Genomic DNA, 20,774 nt, shown 5'->3' with positions numbered 1-20,774 from the left:
TGTCAACCCCCACACGAAGTGTTGACCTTCACGCCCCCTCCATGCATCTCTATGGGAGACACAGCGTTCGTGTATCTCCAGCTCTCCCATGAAGATACATGGAGTGTTGACCACCGCTTTTTTGCCATGATCGACGGTCTCCATGCACAAGGAGATCGGACTGATCTCCTTGTGCATGGAGACTGCAGATCACGGCACAAATCGGATCAGGATAGCTCGGCACCGGGCAAGGGGTCCCAGATGTTGGACCCAAATAGGAAATAAGTTGTTATCAGTTGAAAAAGTGATTATTACAATTCCCCACCCCCTATCCCATCCTGCAGTCAAAATACAGTGCAACTGCTTAAAAGGACCCCTTCCCCATAGACCAGGAAATTGATGATAAGATATGTCGGGGTATAAGGAGTGAGATGAGAAGCTACAAATAAGACATAGCCATTCTGGGTGACGTAGGGCAGGAATTATTGTGGCCCTGAGCTCACCCAGAACCACTTTCCCTGGCTACTTGCGTATCCACCCTAGACAGCAGAACCACAACTGGACGGCAGTCCTTGCTCTATATAAGGTGCAGGGGCAACACAAGTCAAAATAATAAACAAAACTGTACGGAGGTCAGGGAAACAGGTCAGGATACGAAGGGGAAACAGGCAAGAACAATCAGGGAATAAATAACGGCAGGTATGCAAAGTAATAAAAAAAACAGGTATCCGGAAGATATAATGGTAGGCATATAGATCACTGACTAACAGGTTTGACAAATATAGAAGATACAGGTATATTTTTTCCAGATTTTCAAACAAAAGTCAAGACTATACTGTTTTTAATAGGAAAAATTTTAAAGGTGCACTCTGATAGGGAAAAAATCTTTTTATATCAGCTGGTGCCAAATGGTTATACAGATTTTTAAATTAGAGGAAGTTGTGTAGTTCTTTTTTTTAATAATTGTTTATTTTATTAAACAGTTTCTAATGTTTTACAACAGTGAGAGAAATAGTGACACAGAAGACTGTGTCACCAAAAACAAATAAAATATTACAAAGGCATAAGAGGAAGATTTAAAGACAAAACAGGACAAGACATTCAATGACAAACTTCGTAAAGTCCTATCTTCACATGTCCATCGGGTAGGAGTGATACTGACGGATGTTGAGGACATATATGGAGGTCAACCACATGAAAGAAAATGTCTCCAATTTCGTTTAAAAGAAGATTATAAGCACAAAAGAAAACAATCAGAATCAAAGACTATTCCGGAATACACAAAGAAAAGGGATCGGATCAAAAATAAAGTGCCTAATGTTGGTAATTACACAACTTTTTAGTAGTTTAAGGCATTATTGTATGTTATACTTAAAATTGGCGTAAAACTTGGAAACCATGTATAGGTAATACAATAAGTTTGGTCATTATATTTGAGGTTCAGAAAAGACTATGAAGAGGAGAAGGAAAGAAGAAAAAATAGAGAAGAAGACACGTGAAATAAAAGTAAAAATAAGTACGAAAGAGTAAATTTGCGTAAATCAGTACCCCAGATACCCTCGCTCCCTTAGGCGACACTCTACAATTTAGCGAATCTATCCCAGTTTTCCCAGATTTGAATGATAATGAAACAGTTTTGTAGTTCTTTCCAGTCTGACCACAGTGCTCTCTGCTGACACCTCTGTCCATGTTAGGAACTGTCCAGAGCAGCATATCTTTGCTATGGGGAATTATTCCTGCTCTGAACAGTTCCTGCCATGGACAGAGCTGTCAGCAGAGAGCACTGTGGTCAGACTGGAAAGAACTACAAAACTACACAACTCTGGAGCATACAGCAGCTGATAAGTACTGGAAGGGTTAAGATTTTTAGAAAGAAGTCATTTACAAATTTGTGTTATTTTCTGGCACCAGTTGATTTGAAAACATTTTTTTCCCTGCATAGTACCCCTTTAACATCAACTGACCCATTAAGAAATGACTTGTCTTCCAAAACCTGGCTATGTTTTTCGATTCCTGGATAACACCTTTAACTGTGGATCGGTCTTTCACCACACAGTGGAGAGATTTGGCACAGGTCTTGAGTCACTTAACTTACCATGTATAGTGTTCAAGCATTAAACATTTATTTAAAGTAGGTGTCGCCTAAATTTTTATTAGCGCCAGATCCTAAAACTATTTCCTGCTTGTAATTTATTTTATTTTTTTATTTTCTACAATATTTTAGCGGCAGCCATCTTGCCTAAACTGCTTTAACAGCATTAAGTGATATACTTTATGATAATCCCATGAACATAGATACAGTGAACATCTCCAGAGTCTATTCTGTGTATGGGGCCGGCTTGTAAGCCTCTGTCCAGAAGTCATTATACAGAGAGGGAGTCTGAGATCCTATTGTCTTCTCTATCTATTGGTATCACCTTGCTGAAATTCCATGAAGAATATTTTTCTATCAGCCTCCTCCTTATCATCGTATGCAGATCACCAAGTCTTGGCTTAATATAAGACCTAGTGGCCAGAATCAGAACAGCAAGATTTTAGGATTATGTTATAATATAAATAATAACATTTCCTAAAAAGTCAATTTTTTTCACCAAATCCGTTTACAAAAGAAGAGGTTACCTAGTGTAACGTGTAAATGTAATAAAGAACACATTGATGTGCAATAGGATTGTGTGAGGCTACCTGGCAGTATATGTTCAATATTACTTTTTCTGCAGCAACTCCAGGGGGGAAATTAAAGGGTTACTCCGGTGGGAAAAAAATGTTTTAACCCCTTAAGGACCACAGGTTTTTCCATTTTTGCACTTTCGTTTTTTCCTCCTCACCTTTTAAAAATCATAACCCTTTCAATTTTGCACCTAAAAATCCATATGATGGCTTATTTTTTGCGCCACCAATTCTACTTTGCCCCAGCACCACGCCCCTCACCTGTGCTCCACTCGCCCACACACCTGACTTGCTGCTGCATAGGAACGCTGTCTATACATCATATGCCGATGTCTTCAGTGTCTTCAAATAAAGCTGCCGTTTGATGTCCCTGGGATGGTGAGTGCGTGTCCTTCTTTTCCTTCATCTACTTTGCAGTGACATTAGTCATTTTACCCAAAAATCTACGGCGAAACGGAAAAAAATATCATTGTCCGACAAAATTGAAGAAAAAACGCAATTTTGTAACTTTTGGGGGCTTCCGTTTCTACGCAGTGCATTTTTCTGTAAAAATGACACCTTATCATTATTCTGTAGGTCCATACGATTAAAATGATACCCTACTTATATAGGTTTGATTTTGTCGTACTTCTGGAAAAAATCATAACTACATGCAGGAAAATGTATACGTTTAAAATTGTCATATTCTGACCCCTATAACTTTTTTATTTTACCACTTATGGGGCGGTATGAGGACTCATTTTTTGTGCCGTGATCTGAAGTTTTCAGTGGTACAATTTTTGTATTGATAGGACTTTTTGATCACTTTTTATTAATTTTTTCATGATATAAAAAGTGACCAAAAATACGTTATTTTGGACTTTGGACGAATTTTTTTGCGCGTACGCCATTAACCGTGCGGTTTAATTAATAATATATTTTTATAGTTCGGACATTTACGCACGCGGCGATACCACCTATGTTTATATTTATTTTTATTTACATGTTTTTTTTTTTTATGGGAAAAGGGGGGTGATTCAAACTTTTATTAGGGAAAGGGTTAAATCACATTTATAAACTTTTTTTTTTACTCTTTTTTTTTTTCAGTGTTATAGGTCCCATAGGGGGCTACAACACTGCACACACTGATCTTATACAGTGTTCACTGCAAAGCCATAGCTTTGCATTGATCAGTGTTATCAGCGGTCGATTGCTCAAGCCTGCATCCGAGGGGACATGCCGGAGGCAGGTAAGAGGACCTCCGCTCGTGTCCCAGCTGATCGGGACACCGCATTTTCACTACGGTGGTCCCGATCAGCCCCACTGAGTAGCTGGGCAGCTTTCACTCTAGTTTTAGACGCGGCGCTCAACTTTGAACGCCGCGTCTAAAGGGTTAATAGCATGCGGCACTGCGATCGCTGCCGCGCGCTATTAGCCCCTGGTCCCGGCTTCAGATACATGCCGAGACCAAGCCGATATGACGCGGGGTCACCGTGTGACCCCGCGTTATATCGCGGGAGCCAACCAAGGACGTATATTAACTGGTTATATTTAAAGGGTTAATTAACTGGTGCCAGACAGTTAAACGGATTTGTAAATTACACCTATATAAAAATCTTAATTCTTGCAGTACTTTTCAGCTGCTGTATAATACAGAGGAAGTTCATTTCTTTTTAAATGTATTTTCTGTCTGACCACGGTGCTCTCTGCTGACACCTCTGTCCATGTCAGGAACTGTCCAGAGCAGGACACACGCGTGGCCAGTACTCCTTTCTAAGGAAAGCTTCGGGACCGCCTAGCCTGTGGATAAGGGATAAGTGTCAATACTGGGACATATCTATTAAAGGGGTATTCCACTGCCCCAGCATTCGGAACATGCCGCCACGCCCCCTCCCATAGACTTGCATTGAGGGGACGTGACGCCACAAGGGGCGTGGCCGCACTCAGCGCTTGGAACAAAATGTTCCGAAGGCTGGGGCAGTGGAGTACCCCTTTAAGTGGAAGCCCAGGCATTTTCCCTAATGGTATAACTTGGGATTATAAGCCATTTAGAGACAGCAAATGCATGGAGTCTGTATGTTCTCGCTGGGTCTGCATAGGAGTCCCATAGATTTTCCAGTCCCCCTCCATATATCAAAAACATACTGGTAAGTAGAGATGAGCGAACTTCTCAAAAATTTGGTTCTGCCGGTTCACCGAACTCAAAACGTTTTAGTTCTGTCCTAATCTGAACTGAACCAATATTCTAAAAATGTGTGTATAACACTGTCTAAGAGCCCTAAAAGCCCTGTATAAAACTGTTAGGTCGCCTAGGAATGTATCTTCTGAGCTGGTTTTAAGGAAAGCTAATTTTTTGCTAGTTTTGCTATGGGGATGTGCTTCTATTCTTAACAGTTCCTGATACGGACAGAGGTGTCAGCAGAGAGCACTGTGGTCAGACTGAACAGAATTCCAGAATGTCCAAAAATGATCCGTTCTGTAGGCAGACGCCACCTTTGTTTATATGCAAACAGAGGTATCGGAGGAAGCAATGGCTTTTTCCAAGTGATCCATTTTTGGGAACAGCTAAAGGTTTTGTGCCTGGAAAGTGAAGAAGCAATGGCTTTTTACGAGCTGTGAAAAATTATTTAAATTTGGGTGTGTAATAACAGGATTTGCATCCTAGAAAGTGAACAAAAGTGACACAAAGCCCTAAATATGGCTTTTTCCCAATTAGTGAAAAACACAAAAAAACTGTCACACTTAACAGTTGCAGAATGCTCTCTGCTGCTTTACTACAATTACTATATATATATATGGCTCCTACTCCTTTCTGTGTTGGTCACTGCTCACTGTCCCTCACAGAGATCTTCACCTAACACCTGCTATCTCTAAAATGGCTGCTGAAGCTATGTGCATAGGTTTTTAGATTGACTTTGACATCACCTCTATACTGCCTTCTTGATTGGGTGGGAGAGTTGTTTAATGGGCATTTTGGGCTACCCTAAGATGATCCTTTCTCCTTCTGCTTTCTATCAAGTGGTGATGTTATTTTAGAAAATTTCTGAACTAACTCTAGTTACACGGGTTTGATTCGCTCTACTGATCTCTAGGGAGGTTTATTGTCTTCATGTGACATTGGCCCTCATTTACTAAAGGAGAACCGACGTTTTTTTCTCGGTTATTGCCCCCAAAATTTGGTTGCATCCCGCGTGCGACCAAATGTGCGCCCAAAATTTAGGCGCACAACCTACATTTTCAAAAACACTCAGAGAGTTTAATTTAACCTACAAAATGGGCGTGGTTTACTCAAAAATGGGCGTTAACCCGACAAAATGGAAAAATCACTCAGAGTGATTGTGAAAAAGTGTGATTTCTAAACTCTGAAAAACCGACAGCCCAGGGGTCGAGTGAAAATGGAAAAATTGAGTGTTTTTGAGGAAGGGACAGCTGACCATTGTGGTTCATGATTAAATTACTTCTTTTATACTTTAAATGCATTTTTAACCCCTCAACAATTTTATGATTAAATTATGTAATAGATTTTTTAAATTTATATATATATTTTTTTTAATATATACTTTTAAAAAAACTTTTGGGTTGTTAACCCATTAACAATCATGAATGTAAAGTTACATCCTTGTGCAGAGTAACTTTACTTTATTTATTTGGTTTAATTTTAATTTTTCCAGTGCGACACTTTTTATTCCCGTGCGACAGAATTTAATATCGTGCGACACAAAAAAATAACGACTCATGCGACAGATTAGTAAATCACAAGGAAAAAAAAGACGAGTACACTGAAAAAAGAAACCTAACCGACACTCCAGTCTTTGTAAATGAGGGCCATTGTCTCCAGGTGGGGTGTGTGCGTCTTAGATGAGGAATTCAGACTGGGCAATTGGCATCCACCTCAAGGTTTTTTTTTTTTGGCCTTCCCCTGGATCAACACAGTAGGGTTTTAGGTTGAACTTGATGAACTCTTTTCTTATTTTCAACCTTACAAACTATGTAACTACCTTTATGTAAGATTGTGGAACAGGAGCTGGCAGGATTACAATGTGTGAACAAGGTTGTTAGCTCAATTATTTTTGTTTTTATTTTCAGGCTTCTACAGATCTTGCACTTTTTTTTAAAATTTTGAAGAGTGAAGGCGAGAACAGGGACTCTGCATCTCCAGGAGGCCTGGGTGACTCCTTGACTAAATGATTTTAAAAAATGGCGGCTGAAAGTCAAAGTCAGGAGTCTAAGTAGCTGGCATAGGAAAAGGGGCAGAAAACAGAGATGCACTACAAAACGTTTTAGATATTCTAGGAGTGTTCTGGAAAATTCTGATACTTTTGCAGGTGAAGGCTACCTCATGAGAAGAGTCAGGTTGAGATATTCACAATGTCACACTTATGGTAATACCCGGCTGTAGCACCAATATAATGAACTTTATAGAAAGCACATTCATGTAGGTGGACGGCACCTAAGACAACCACAAACCAGAGTGTGCTACATTGTCAGTCATCACAGTTTAGTACAGTTACCCCCACAGAACTTAGAACTATATATACTTGTTTATTTTCAGCCATGACCAATCGTTGGTTCTAAATAACAGATAAAAGGGAAGTTTAAATCTAGATAAAAAGTTAGGTAACTTTATAAATACTGTGCTTGAAGTTTTTGTAATGTGAGCAATTTCTTTTTGTTTTCTTCGTTCATCTACATAGCTACCTTTAATATTCGGCTAGTCGACAATGGTTTATCTCCATTTTGTTGCCAGACATGTGACCGAACTGTCTTGTCCAACAGTGTGTCCTCAGAGCTCCCATAATGCAATGCTGCTCTCTGGCAATGTCAAGTCCATGTGTCACGGTGAAGCTGTGGTGAAAATGCTGCAAAAGCTGTGGACAGAGAACCAGTCCTGGTAGAAGCTGATGTCCCTCAGAAGCCAACGCGGCTTATCGCATTGTAATTACGTTAAATAACCATTGGAGGGCAGTATGATGTGGCAGGTGGGAGGGAGCTTTCTAGGACGGGGTAGGTGTAAACCGTGTAAACACAAGATGGTGGGTGTTCTATGGGAAGAGGGCAAGTGGGAAGATTAGGGTGGCAAGCCATGGCTCTAAAGGGGTGGGGGGTGGTACCATCGTGCAGGACTCTCTGGGGGTGGGGGCAGGACAAGGGTGAGGCACTAGGGGGGAAGAAGCACTGTAGAGGGCACAAGGTGTTAAATAGAGGCTCTGTAAGGGGAGTGGGGGGGGGCAGGAGTTCTCTGGGGGTACATTAGTTGGTGGGGGATCTATGCAGGGGGCACTGCTGGACGCATAGCCTCTCATATTTTACATTTTCATATCAAATTCCTATTGAGTTTTCCCTCTTATTCTTGAAGGTTATTTTCAGATGTAGGGGACGTCTGGTGCACTGGACATGCCCAAGGTTTTTGACCCTCTGTAAAAGATTACTGATAAAAAGAGACGCCAAAACTGTGAAAAATTTAATAGATGACTTGTTATAATGGGCAGCTGGGTCACTGATACAAACCCTGATTATTTAACAGTATTTTGAGCTTGTTACAATTTACAGATGACATTTCGGTGGGTTCCCTATGGTTTTCGTACCGCGGAGACTATGAGCTGGGTGACTCACTAACACACATAGAGTTTCCTTTCATTTCCTTATAGAAATGCAGAACCATGTAATGTGTCAGCACAAGAGGCGAGTGATCAGATGTACGGGGCCGCAGACAAGACATGAGACTCCTGTGCTTAAGACTTTGCCTATATGTCTTACTCCCCAAAGGTAATCCCCAAATAAATACAGGTACTGATTATCTATCTGTCGATCCTATATTTACCTGTTTATTATCTATCTATCTATCTATCTCATATCTATCTATCTCATATCTATCTATCTATCTCATAACTATCTATCTATCTATCTATCTCATATCTATCTATCTATCTCATATCTATCTATCTCATATCTATCTAATTATCTCATATCTATCTATCTATCTCATATCTATCTCATATCTATCTATTTTATATCTATCTCATATCTATCTATTTATCTATCTTATATCTATCTATCTCATATATATCTATCTATCTCATATCTATCTATCTATATATTTATCTATCTCATATCTATCTATCGATCTATCTGTCTCATATCTATCTATTTATCTATCTCATATTTATCTATCTATCTCATATCTATCTCATATCTATCTATCTCATATCTATCTATCTTATATCTATCTATTATCTATCTCATATTTATCTATCTATCTATCCATTGAAAAATATTCAGTAAAGTGCACAGTTTATTCCATCAAGCAAAGATGGCGTGAGGCCGCAGAAAAGTCCCACTTGTTTGGATGGAATAAACTCTGCACTTTACTGAATATTTTTGTGTGCTGCGATCCTTTCCAATGGATTGATGTTGGATTCCCTGACCAGGAACCCTATGATGGCATGCACCTTACTTTCTTATATCTATCTCATAGCTATCTATCTATCTCATATCTATCTATCTTATATCTATCTATCTCATATCTATCTATCTATCTATCTCATATCTATCTTATATCTATCTATCTCATATCTATCCATCTCTCTCATATCTATATACATCTAAATATCTATCATCTAGTAAACCTTGTGTTGCGTAGCAGCAATTCTTGAATAAACAACTGCAAATTCTCACATATGTGTAAATTCTGCTAATATAAATGAATCTGCTTCCTCCTTCCTATTGATAATAGAAATACATTTCTAACCTCTCATCTTTGCCTCTCCCTATAATGGGCTTTACTTTGCACAAAGCTTGTTACTTGCCACAGTATAGTTGCAGACTGTCGCCTTTCCTGTGCAAGTGCAGTATGTAGCCTCTCCTGTGCAAGTGCAGTATGTAGCCTCTCCTGTGCAAGTGCAGTATGTAGCCTCTCCTGTGCAAGTGCAGTATGTAGCCTCTTGTCCCTGCACGTCCCCAGGGCTCACCTGCACTCCACCCCTATAATCTGTATAATTGTATATTATGTGTAAAGGACCTTTGATATGGTCACATGGTTATTGATCACATGATAATAGTTGTCACATGTTAAAGTCACATGTTTATTTACCCAGAGAGCACCAGGTGACCCGCAGTTGGCCTGTGGGCTCCCTGCTCAGCCCCCTTTGTAAGAGGGGGAGTTATTACAATCTCTCTCTTACACCACATTCTCTGCTGAGGTCAAGTCCAGTCCAGACGCTTCAGAGCCAGTGTCCTGCACACCTGGAGGCCTCAACCTAAATTACAGCCACAAGTCAGTAAGTCAAGTCATCTCTGTCTGCTGTCACTATCTTCAGTCTAGTCTATAATAGTCAGTGTGACTGTCCTAAAGTTTATCCAAGTCACTGCAAGTTCCAGCAAGCTGCGAGGTCCCCTGTGTTACTGGTCACCTCTCTGCTCTCTGGGAACCTGGCCTAGCTGTAAAGACTGGACTATCTGTCTACCTCAGTAAAGCTACTGTTAACCCTTACCTGGCCTTGGACTCTTATTTGCCCTGCCTAACTAGGACTAGCGGTGCTACAATTCGGGTGCTTCTTGGTAAAGCCACGCACTGGCGTCACGAACATTTAGGGGTTAACACCATCTGCCTTTGGGCTGCAACATCTGCCTCATATACCTCACATCGCACCCACGTGGCTCACCACAGTAGTCTCTCGTATGTAAGTGCAGTCTGTCTCCTATCGTGTGCAGGTGCTGTCTGTCGCCTCTCGTGCGCAAGTGCAGTCTGTCTCCTCTCGTGTGCAGGTGCTGTCTGTCGCCTCTCGTGTGCAAGTGCAGTCTGTCTCCTCTCGTGTGCAGGTGCTGTCTGTCTCCTCTCGTGTGCAGTTGCTGTCTGTCTCCTCTCGTGTGCAGTTGCTGTCTATCTCCTCTCGTGTACAGGTGCTGTCTGTCGCCTCTCGTGTGCAGGTGCTGTCTGTCTCCTCTCGTGTGCAGGTGCTGTCTGTCTCCTCTCGTGTACAGGTGCTGTCTGTCGCCTCTCGTGTGCAGGTGCTGTCTGTCGCCTGTCGTGTGCAGGTGCTGTCTGTCGCCTCTCGTGTGCAGGTGCAGTCTGTCTCCTCTCGTGTGCAGGTGCAGTCTGTTGCCTCTCGTGTGCAGGTGCTGTCTGTCTCCTCTTGTGTGCAGGTGCAGTCTGTTGCCTCTCATGTGCAGGTGCTGACTGTCTCCTCTCGTGTGCAGGTTCTGTCTGTCTCCTCTTGTATGCAGGTGCTGTCTGTCTCCTCTCGTGTGCAAGTGCAGTCTGTAGCCTCTCCTGTGCAGGTGCAGTCTGTTTCCTCTCCTGTGCAGGTGCAGTCTGTAGCCTCTCCTGTGCAGATGCAGTCTGTCTCCTCTCGTGTGTGGATGCAGTCTGTTTCCTCTCGTGTGCAGGTGCAGTCTGTATCCTCTCCTGTGCAGGTGCTGTCTGTATCCTCTCGTGTGCAGGTGCAGTCTGCATCCTCACCTGTGCAGGTGCAGTCTGTATCCTCTCCTGTGCAGGTGCTGTCTGTATCCTCTCGTGTGCAGGTGCTGTCTGTATCCTCTCCTGTGCAGGTGCTGTCTGTATCCTCTCCTGTGCAGGTGCAGTCTGGAGCCTCTCCTGTGCAGGTGCAGTCTGGAGCCTCTCACCAGCATCCATCCTGCTAACAGTTTGGAATGAGCTATGACTGTCATAAGAGTTTCTGATTGATGTTCTGTGGCCGCACCTCGTTATGATCATGGGAAATGTAGTCACTGCCAGCAGTTTTATAATCAAAACCAGACAAAACCAGGATTATTTTCTTCCAATAAACAAGTTGATATTGATGTGGGGGAAAGTGGTATACAGCTATAAGGCTAAATTTCCACTTGTTTTTTTTGTCCTGCGTTTTTAGGGATTAAAAACGCCTTTTTTTCTTGCAATTTTTTAATTTGTGTGGAAATTGCACCTTGGCATTTTATTTTTGGTACCCAAAATTTGTTGGGTACCAAAAAAAAAAAAAAAAAAAAGGATTCAGCAGTGATGGAAAAAATGTTATTAAATGCAATGTATATATTTTATAACCCAATTTTAATTCTTTTTTAATAAAATGTGTGTGTTTCACTTTTCTTTCTCAATTTTTAATTTTTTTTATGTACTACTATACTCCCAGCATGGAACAGACTGTTCCATGATGGGAGTGGTAGTACCTGCAATATAGACATATGGCCCAGTCCTGACACCCGTTGCGATCGTGCATAATATAGCAGAGATGCGAGCCGGTCTATACATCGCTCACCTCTCCGCACTATAATCCGGCCAGTGATGTCAATAGAAATTCATATCACTCATTCACATTTTCCGCCCAGAGCTGTGATTGGCCGGATGGTTGCAGCCAATCACAGCTCTGAGGAAAAGATGAATGAATGAGTGGCCGAGTATAGTGCAGAGATACGAACGCTGTATACAGCCGCTCCATCTCTGCTATAGACAGGACGATCACAGCGGATGTCACTCCTCCTGACACCCTTTGCGATCCTCCTGTATAATGTATAGATGCGGCCGCTCTCCTATGGTCCCCTGCATGGCCGTATATATACACATATTTCTATTTCCCGTCAGTGCAGGGAACCATAGAAGAGCGGGCCGCCGCATCTATATATTATACAGGAGAATCGCAATGGGCAATCTGTCTATTAGTACAGGTACTACTACTCCCATCATGGAACAGTGTGTTCCATGCTGGGACTAATAGTACTAACAAAAAAAAATGTAAAAATAAAGAAAAAAAAGTGAAACTCACACACACAATACATTTTTATAATTGTCGGCTACATTTTTATTTCCCCGCTCACATAAATTGATCCCTGTTTAAAAAGTAATACATTTTTTTTTAATAAAAAATATAAATTTCGTTAGATACAATTTTTTCCTTCACTACTGTATCTTTTATAATTTTTTTTAATGGTACCCTACGAAATTTTATTCAAAATAGGTATCTCCATCACTTTTTTGGATCGCTTAAGTCCAAAAAAGATTAAAAACCGCCTGCAAAAATGCCAAAGTTAAAACCCACATATCGTTTTCTTGGCATTTTCTCACTCCCATAGACTTCTATTGGAGCAAAATGCAACGATTTTGACTAAAAACGCCGGTTTGAGCAACATACAGCATTTTTTTCAAAACGCCAAGGAGCTGAAAAAAACGCCAAAAAAGTGAAAAAACGCCAAAAGAATTAAAAAAACGCCAAAGTGAAAAAACACCAAGTAGAATTAGAAATTAGCGATTTCTCATTGATTTACAGCTAACATCTGGCCGCAGCGTTTTTGACCAAAAAAAGCCATTCGGCAGAATTGGCGTCTTTCTGGGCGTTTTGCCCAAAAAAAACAAAAGTGGAAACTTAGCCTAATGCGGGTGGGGTGAAAAGGACATAATGTGATTTTCAATCCCTATGATTCCTTTAAATACTGCAAGATTTCAGGAAAATTTTAAAATATAGATAGTAAAACAGAAAATGAGAGAAAAAAAAATCACCAAGAAGAACTTAAATCACAAATGTGATGATTTTTTAGCCACCCAGACTACTACAATGTTGTTACAGATGTCCATAATGTGAGTGTAATCATACCCTTATCGCTTCTTTTCCTTGTTTTATAACTTATAAAATACATTTATCCAGCGGTCAGGCACAGTCAGATAGGCGTGGCTTGGGGTTCGCAAAGCCCCGCCGCCGCCACGCCTATCCTCTCCTTTCAACGCTGGGACCGCTGTGTAGTAAGATGCAACGCATGCGTCCCTCCCTTCCTCTAGTACTGCACCTGCGCAGTGAGCGCATAAGCAGCGGGAGCGAGTGCTCTCATAGTGAGGGAGCGAGCGCTATCTTAATACACAGCAGTCCCAGCGCTAAAAGGAGAGGATAGGCGTGGCAGCGGCAGGGCTTTGTGAACCCCAAGCCCTATCCGACTGTGCCTGACCACTGGATAAATGTGTTTATTAGCTATAAAACAAGGAAGAGAAGCTACAAAGGTATGATTATTACTCTCATCTATAACAACATTGTAGTAGTCTGGGGGGGCTAAAAGATCATGACAGTTGTGCTTTAAACCAGCAACATCTCTGAATATACTTTGTTTCTACAGTCCCTTCCTTTAAATTCCCCTCCCAAACTTCTCAGCTGAGCTTCACTGAGAGATCAGATAGCACTTTCTGTATGTTGGGTTTTTTCCATCTCTGCTATAGACAGGACGATCACAGCGGATGTCACTCCTCCTGACACCCTTTGCGATCCTCCTGTATAATGTATAGATGCGGCCGCTCTCCTATGGTCCCCTGCATGGCCGTATATATACACATATTTCTATTTCCCGTCAGTGCAGGGAACCATAGAAGAGCGGGCCGCCGCATCTATATATTATACAGGAGAATCGCAATGGGCAATCTGTCTATTAGTACAGGTACTACTACTCCCATCATGGAACAGTGTGTTCCATGCTGGGACTAATAGTACTAACAAAAAAAAATGTAAAAATAAAGAAAAAAAAGTGAAACTCACACACACAATACATTTTTATAATTGTCGGCTACATTTTTATTTCCCCGCTCACATAAATTGATCCCTGTTTAAAAAGTAATACATTTTTTTTTAATAAAAAATATAAATTTCGTTAGATACAATTTTTTCCTTCACTACTGTATCTTTTATAATTTTTTTTAATGGTACCCTACGAAATTTTATTCAAAATAGGTATCTCCATCACTTTTTTGGATCGCTTAAGTCCAAAAAAGATTAAAAACCGCCTGCAAAAATGCCAAAGTTAAAACCCACATATCGTTTTCTTGGCATTTTCTCACTCCCATAGACTTCTATTGGAGCAAAATGCAACGATTTTGACTAAAAACGCCGGTTTGAGCAACATACAGCATTTTTTTCAAAACGCCAAGGAGCTGAAAAAAACGCCAAAAAAGTGAAAAAACGCCAAAAGAATTAAAAAAACGCCAAAGTGAAAAAACACCAAGTAGAATTAGAAATTAGCGATTTCTCATTGATTTACAGCTAACATCTGGCCGCAGCGTTTTTGACCAAAAAAAGCCATTCGGCAGAATTGGCGTCTTTCTGGGCGTTTTGCCCAAAAAAAACAAAAGTGGAAACTTAGCCTAATGCGGGTGGGGTGAAAAGGACATAATGTGATTTTCAATCCCTATGATTCCTTTAAATACTGCAAGATTTCAGGAAAATTTTAAAATATAGATAGTAAAACAGAAAATGAGAGAAAAAAAAATCACCAAGAAGAACTTAAATCACAAATGTGATGATTTTTTAGCCACCCAGACTACTACAATGTTGTTACAGATGTCCATAATGTGAGTGTAATCATACCCTTATCGCTTCTTTTCCTTGTTTTATAACTTATAAAATACATTTATCCAGCGGTCAGGCACAGTCAGATAGGCGTGGCTTGGGGTTCGCAAAGCCCCGCCGCCGCCACGCCTATCCTCTCCTTTCAACGCTGGGACCGCTGTGTAGTAAGATGCAACGCATGCGTCCCTCCCTTCCTCTAGTACTGCACCTGCGCAGTGAGCGCATAAGCAGCGGGAGCGAGTGCTCTCATAGTGAGGGAGCGAGCGCTATCTTAATACACAGCAGTCCCAGCGCTAAAAGGAGAGGATAGGCGTGGCAGCGGCAGGGCTTTGTGAACCCCAAGCCCTATCCGACTGTGCCTGACCACTGGATAAATGTGTTTATTAGCTATAAAACAAGGAAGAGAAGCTACAAAGGTATGATTATTACTCTCATCTATAACAACATTGTAGTAGTCTGGGGGGGCTAAAAGATCATGACAGTTGTGCTTTAAACCAGCAACATCTCTGAATATACTTTGTTTCTACAGTCCCTTCCTTTAAATTCCCCTCCCAAACTTCTCAGCTGAGCTTCACTGAGAGATCAGATAGCACTTTCTGTATGTTGGGTTTTTTTTCCGGTCAAACTGCACTTATTTTTATTCAGATATTATATATTTACATTATTATAAAGGTTAAAATCCATGGTTTTACCTGATCCTTACTGCCTCACTCCAGAGCTAGGTTCACAACTTAGACTGCTCTCGTAACTTTCCCAAAATGTTCGGTTTGTGCCTCCAGCTGTTGCTAAAGTACCACCCCCATCATTCCCAGACAGCCTTTAGTTGTAGCAAGAGCCGAACCTGGCAATGTTCGAAAGTTTGACCAAAGTTTAGATCAAATCCAGGTGTGGGAGCTTGGCCTCGCTCAACTCTGCTCTATAATATCATCCATGCTGCTGCTGCTGTTTGCTACAGAGAGCTAGGAGAGCAGAATCCCCTGTTTTTTGTGTGTATGTAGTGTATAAGAGCCATCATAGAGGTTACACTGGAGCTGAACTGACTGACTTTAGAAATAGAGCCCACAAAGGGCTATCCGGGTAAAAATGCCACATACAATGGCCAGAAATAGTCCTACTCCTCATGTACATACACGACAGCTTATCACGAAAAGTTACCTGAAATGAACAAAGTTTAAAGCAAATCTATCATCAGTTTCATCTGCACTAGCCTGTCGGTACGGACAGGTAGAGCAGGTGACACTGATGACAACCATACTTATCTGGTCCTGTTCCGTTCTCTGGTTCTCCCGCAATCTTGTTTCCGTTATGGGGACGACTTGGAGCATGGGCGGAGCTTTTTGACATCATCGCTGCTGTTTGCTAGCAGGACCCAGCAGAGAAGCAGCAGAGGTGACGTCACAAAGCTCTGAACAGGACCAGATAAGTATGGTTGTCATCAGTGTCACCTGCACTACCTGTCTGTCCCAAAAGGTTAGTGAAACTGAAGCGAGATTTCTTTTGTTCATTGCTCATGACAAATTTGTGATGTCCCAGTACAGGGCATGGTCCTGTACTACCCTTAGGCCCTGTCAGGTTGAGACCCTTAGTAACCTGGGGGCTCCCTTTCAATCCTCCCCCTGTTGTTCCATAATGTTGTGTATATCACTTCAATGCCTAGACAGTATCCTTATGTATAGGTTGTACAAAGGACCTGTGTAAGGCTGGGTTCACACCACGTTTTCTTAAATACGGTTCCCGTATACGGTTTGGAGGAGGGGGGCGGGGCTTAATCGGGCGCCCGCACTCAGCCGTATTCGGGAACCGTATTTAATGCAAGTCTATGAGCCGACCAGGGTGAACCGCAGCCTCCGGTCGGCTTCGTTTTAGGCCGTATGCGGTTTCCCGACCGCAGGCAAAAACGTGGTCGACCACGTTTTTGCCTGCGGTCGGGAAACCGCATACGGCCGAAAACGAAGCCGACCGGAGGCTGCGGTTCACTCCGGTCGGCTCATAGACTTGCATCAAATACGGTTCCCGAATACGGCTGAGTGCGGGCGCCGCGATTAAGCCCCGCCCCTCTCCTCCAAACCGCATACGGGAACCGTATTTAAGAAAACGTTGTGTGAACCCAGCCTAAGTCTGTCACATGTTATGTTATGCAGTTACATGATTTGTTGTCACATGTTCTTCCAGAGAGCACCAGCTTAACCTCTGACCCGCAGCTTGACCAATGGGCTTTAGTCCAGCCCCCCACTATATAAAGGGGCGGCCATTACAATTCACTCTCTTCTCTTACCATCTGCTACTGAGCACAGCAACAACCAGAGATCTCAGTGCAAGTGATCAGCGTCTGGAAGACCACAAAAGCTACAGTCATTCCTGTAAGTCTCAAGTCTATGTCTGCTGTCACTGAAACTAGTCAAGTCCTGCATATAGTCAAGTCAAGTCCAATCTCAAGTCAAGTTAATTACAAGTATATTGGTCCAGCAAGCTGCGAGGTCCTCTGGGTCCTGGCCACCTCTCTGGGAATTCTGGCCTTAGCTGTGAAGATAATTCCATCTGTCTTATACTCAGTAAAGCCTCCTTTTGACCATATCAGAGAAGCTGGGCGTGTGGTTTTCTGGAATCCTAAAACCACACTGGAATCACGAACACTAGGGGTTAACAACATCTTGCCCCCAGGGTTAATGCCATCTGATCCCACCACTCACACCGCTACACCCGTGGTCCCGCCATACACCCTTGGGTCACCACAAATAGGTTCTACTTTAGCCTTCATAATTTGTGAATATTATTCATTATATTGTCTTTTCCATCTGCAGGTCTTGTGGCACCAGCTGTAGTTGTGACTGGAAGACTGAATGGCAGAGTCACGTTACCTTGCACATATTCCAATACGGCAACCACAATGTGTTGGGGACTAGGCCGCTGTCCAGATAATAAGTGTAATGATGAGATCATCTGGACCGATGGCCACAAAGTGACCTGGAGGAAATCTGACAGATACCAGTTACTGGGGAACATCGGTCAGGGGGACGTGTCCCTGACCATCACCAGGGCCACTAAAAAAGATGAAGGAACCTACTGCTGCCGTGTGGAGATCCCTGGATGGTTCAATGATTTGAAAGTAGAACATACGGTACAGATAACGGAGGGTGAGGAGAACTTTACAGTCAAACATCATTACAGACAACCCCTTTAAGGATGTTTACATGTTGTTATGCCAAAAATTCAGCAAAAACTTAGGGTCACCATTTGTTTTGAATGAAGCCAACATAGGACATGATTCCCAACTGCTTCTATAGAAAACCACATCATCACTATTTTCTTATTCTGCCTTTTTGTTAACTTTAAAGGAGTATTCCACAGGAAGACAAATGTTTTTAAATCAGATGGTGCCAGAAAGTTAAACAGATTTGTAAATTATTTTTATTTAAAAATCTTAATCCTTCCAGTACTTATCAGCTGCTGTATACTACAGAGGAAGTTGCATAGCTCTTTCTAGTCTGACCACAGTGCTCTCTGCTGACACCTGCTGTCTGCGTCGGGACTGTCCAGAGCAGGAGAGGTTTGCTATGGGGATTTGCTCCTACTCTGGACAGTTCCTGGCACAGGTAGAGGTGTCAGCAGAGAGCACTGTGGTCAGACAGAAAAGAACTACACAACTTCCTCTGGAGTATACAGCAGCTGATAAGTACTGTAAGAATTAACATTTTTATATAGAATTAATTTACAAATCTGTATAACTTTCTGGCACCAGTTAATTTGAAAACATTTGTTTCCATCAGAGTGCCTCTTTAATAAAGCTGAATTGCAATACCAGATACAGCCTGTAGACATGAGTGGTTCTGTTTCTGGGTAAAAAGGCAAGCACTTTCTTGTACTCTCCTACAATCCATTTAGGACACTGAGGACATTAAAGAGATGATCTTAGAAAACATCACAACATGTGCTTATGTTAACCCAGTTCCTGTCTATAGCTCCAGCTCTCCAAAAAGAATTCACCCCCTCTATATGAACTAAGCATCTCCTGTGAATGATTGGCTGAGTGGGACCACAGATGTACGTATGTGTAAATTTCCTTGGCTTGTTTGAACTTTTAGAAGACTTAAAGGGGTACTCCGGTGGAAAACTATTAGCTGCTGAATACTACAAAGGAAATTATTTTCTTTTTGGAACACAGAGCTCTCTGCTGACATCACGAGCACAGTGCTCTCTGCTGACATCTCTATCCATTTTAGGAACTGTCCAGAGTAGAAGAAAATCCCCATAGCAAACATATGCTGCTCTGGACAGTTCCTAAAATGGACAGAGATGTCAGCAGAGAGCACTGTTGTAACACTCACATTTCTGAAGACAGGAACTCCAGTGTATGTGGATCCGCTGGACCTGTGTGGCAGATGACTCGAACCGTGCCAGGGAGCGGAGTCTAAGGTACCGCTGGTCTTCACCAGAGCCCGCCGCAAAGCAGGATGGGCTTGCTGCTGCAGACGACACCCAGGTCGCAACCCCCGGCAATGGCTCGACCACACAGGCGGCTGAGGAGATGCGAAGCACAGAAGGGATGAGACAACTCGTAGTCAGGATAGCTGTAGGTCAGGGCAGGCGGCACAGTAGCGTAGTCGGGACGTGGCAGAAGTTCAGTAGGCAGGCGGCAGAGAAGCAAGGTCAAGGTCACAAGAGCAGGAGATCTGGTACACGGCAAGGCAATACAAAGGAACGCTTTCTCTAGGGCACAAGGCAACAAAGATCCGGCAGAGAACTGAGGAGGGTGGAGGAATTTATTAACAAGACACAGTTGGTTACACTAATGAGCATACTGGCCCTTTAAATCTTAAAGCTCCGGCACGCGCACGCCCTAAGGGACGGGGACACTCGCATCGGAGCAGAGAGGCGGAAGCAGAGGCAGGGGAAACACCCGGAGAGTGACGGACTGGGGCTCGCATGCGGGTGCGTCCCGAAATGCGAGTCCCAGCCCCGTCAGCAGCAGAAGGTAAGGGGACCATGTGCTCACGGCCAGCGTGTGAGGCAGGAGCGCATAGCGTAACAGTACCCCCCCCCCTTTGGTCTCCCCTCCTTTTACGAGAGAGGAAACTCCTGAGAAGGTCACGGTCCAGGATATTCTCCTCAGGTTCCCAAGATCTCGACCAAAAAAAATTGTTTACCTCTCACAGTTTTTGCAGAAAGGATCTACTTTACTTTGTAGACATCAGAGGAACCGGAGAAAGGTGTTGGGAAAGGATCTTGAAGCGGATGTATTCGGATGAAAGCCACACCATGTCACCAGGAGAGAAGGACGGAGGAGGTCTTCTACCTTTATCCGCTTGCACCTTCATGCGTGAAGAAGCCTGGGACAATCATTGTCGGGTCTGTTGCCAGATGGTGGAGAAGTCAACAGCAGGCACACCGGAGGAGACTGGGAGAGGAAGAAGGGGATGGAGATGGAGTCCCTAGACAACAAAAAAGGGAGAAGACCTCATGGACTCGGAATCCTTAAGATTATATGAGAATTCAGCCCAGGGGAGAAGGTCGACCCAATCATCTTGGCAGGCTGAAACAAAATGCCGAAGATAAGTCTCAAGGATTTGATTGACCCTTTCCACCTGACTGTTAGACTGAGGGTGGTAGGCCGAGGAGAAGTCCAGATTGATTTCCAGACGGTTACAAAGGGCTCGCCAGAACATAGAAACAAACTGCACACCTCGATCCGAAATGATATGCTGTGGAAGACCATGTAAACAAAAGCCATGCGACAAGAAGTACTTCACCAGCTGCGGAGCAGAAGGAAGACCTGGTAGAGGAATGAAGTGAGCCATCTTGGAAAACCGATCTACCACGACCCAGATGACGGTGTTTTTA

General features: G+C 42.7%; 1 protein-coding gene across 4 annotated transcripts in view; it reads left to right on the top strand.

Annotated features, from left to right (window-relative positions):
• Positions 1–20,774, top strand: part of LOC130267410 (hepatitis A virus cellular receptor 1 homolog) — a 55,042-nt gene that overhangs the window by 16,044 nt on the left and 18,224 nt on the right. For 3 of the 4 annotated variants that reach the window (XM_056517186.1, XM_056517185.1, XM_056517184.1), the window contains 7 exons: positions 963–1,302; positions 1,418–1,485; positions 6,712–7,007; positions 7,402–7,629; positions 8,274–8,391; positions 17,109–17,296; positions 17,738–18,070. In XM_056517186.1, coding sequence (XP_056373161.1) covers positions 17,146–17,296; positions 17,738–18,070 — 484 coding nt within the window. In that variant the 5' untranslated portion in view covers positions 963–1,302; positions 1,418–1,485; positions 6,712–7,007; ... (1 more) ...; positions 8,274–8,391; positions 17,109–17,145. Of the gene's footprint in view, positions 1–962; positions 1,303–1,417; positions 1,486–6,711; positions 7,008–7,401; positions 7,630–8,273; positions 8,392–17,108; positions 17,297–17,737; positions 18,071–19,249; positions 19,610–20,774 lie in introns of those variants that run through there. The other variant, XM_056517187.1, reaches the window with a different exon arrangement.

Source organism: Hyla sarda, chromosome 4 (assembly GCF_029499605.1).
Source record: "Hyla sarda isolate aHylSar1 chromosome 4, aHylSar1.hap1, whole genome shotgun sequence".
Classification (NCBI taxonomy): Eukaryota; Metazoa; Chordata; class Amphibia; order Anura; family Hylidae; genus Hyla; species Hyla sarda.
The sequence above is the reverse complement of the archived record's forward strand: the minus strand, read 5'-3'. Positions and strand labels throughout refer to the sequence as shown.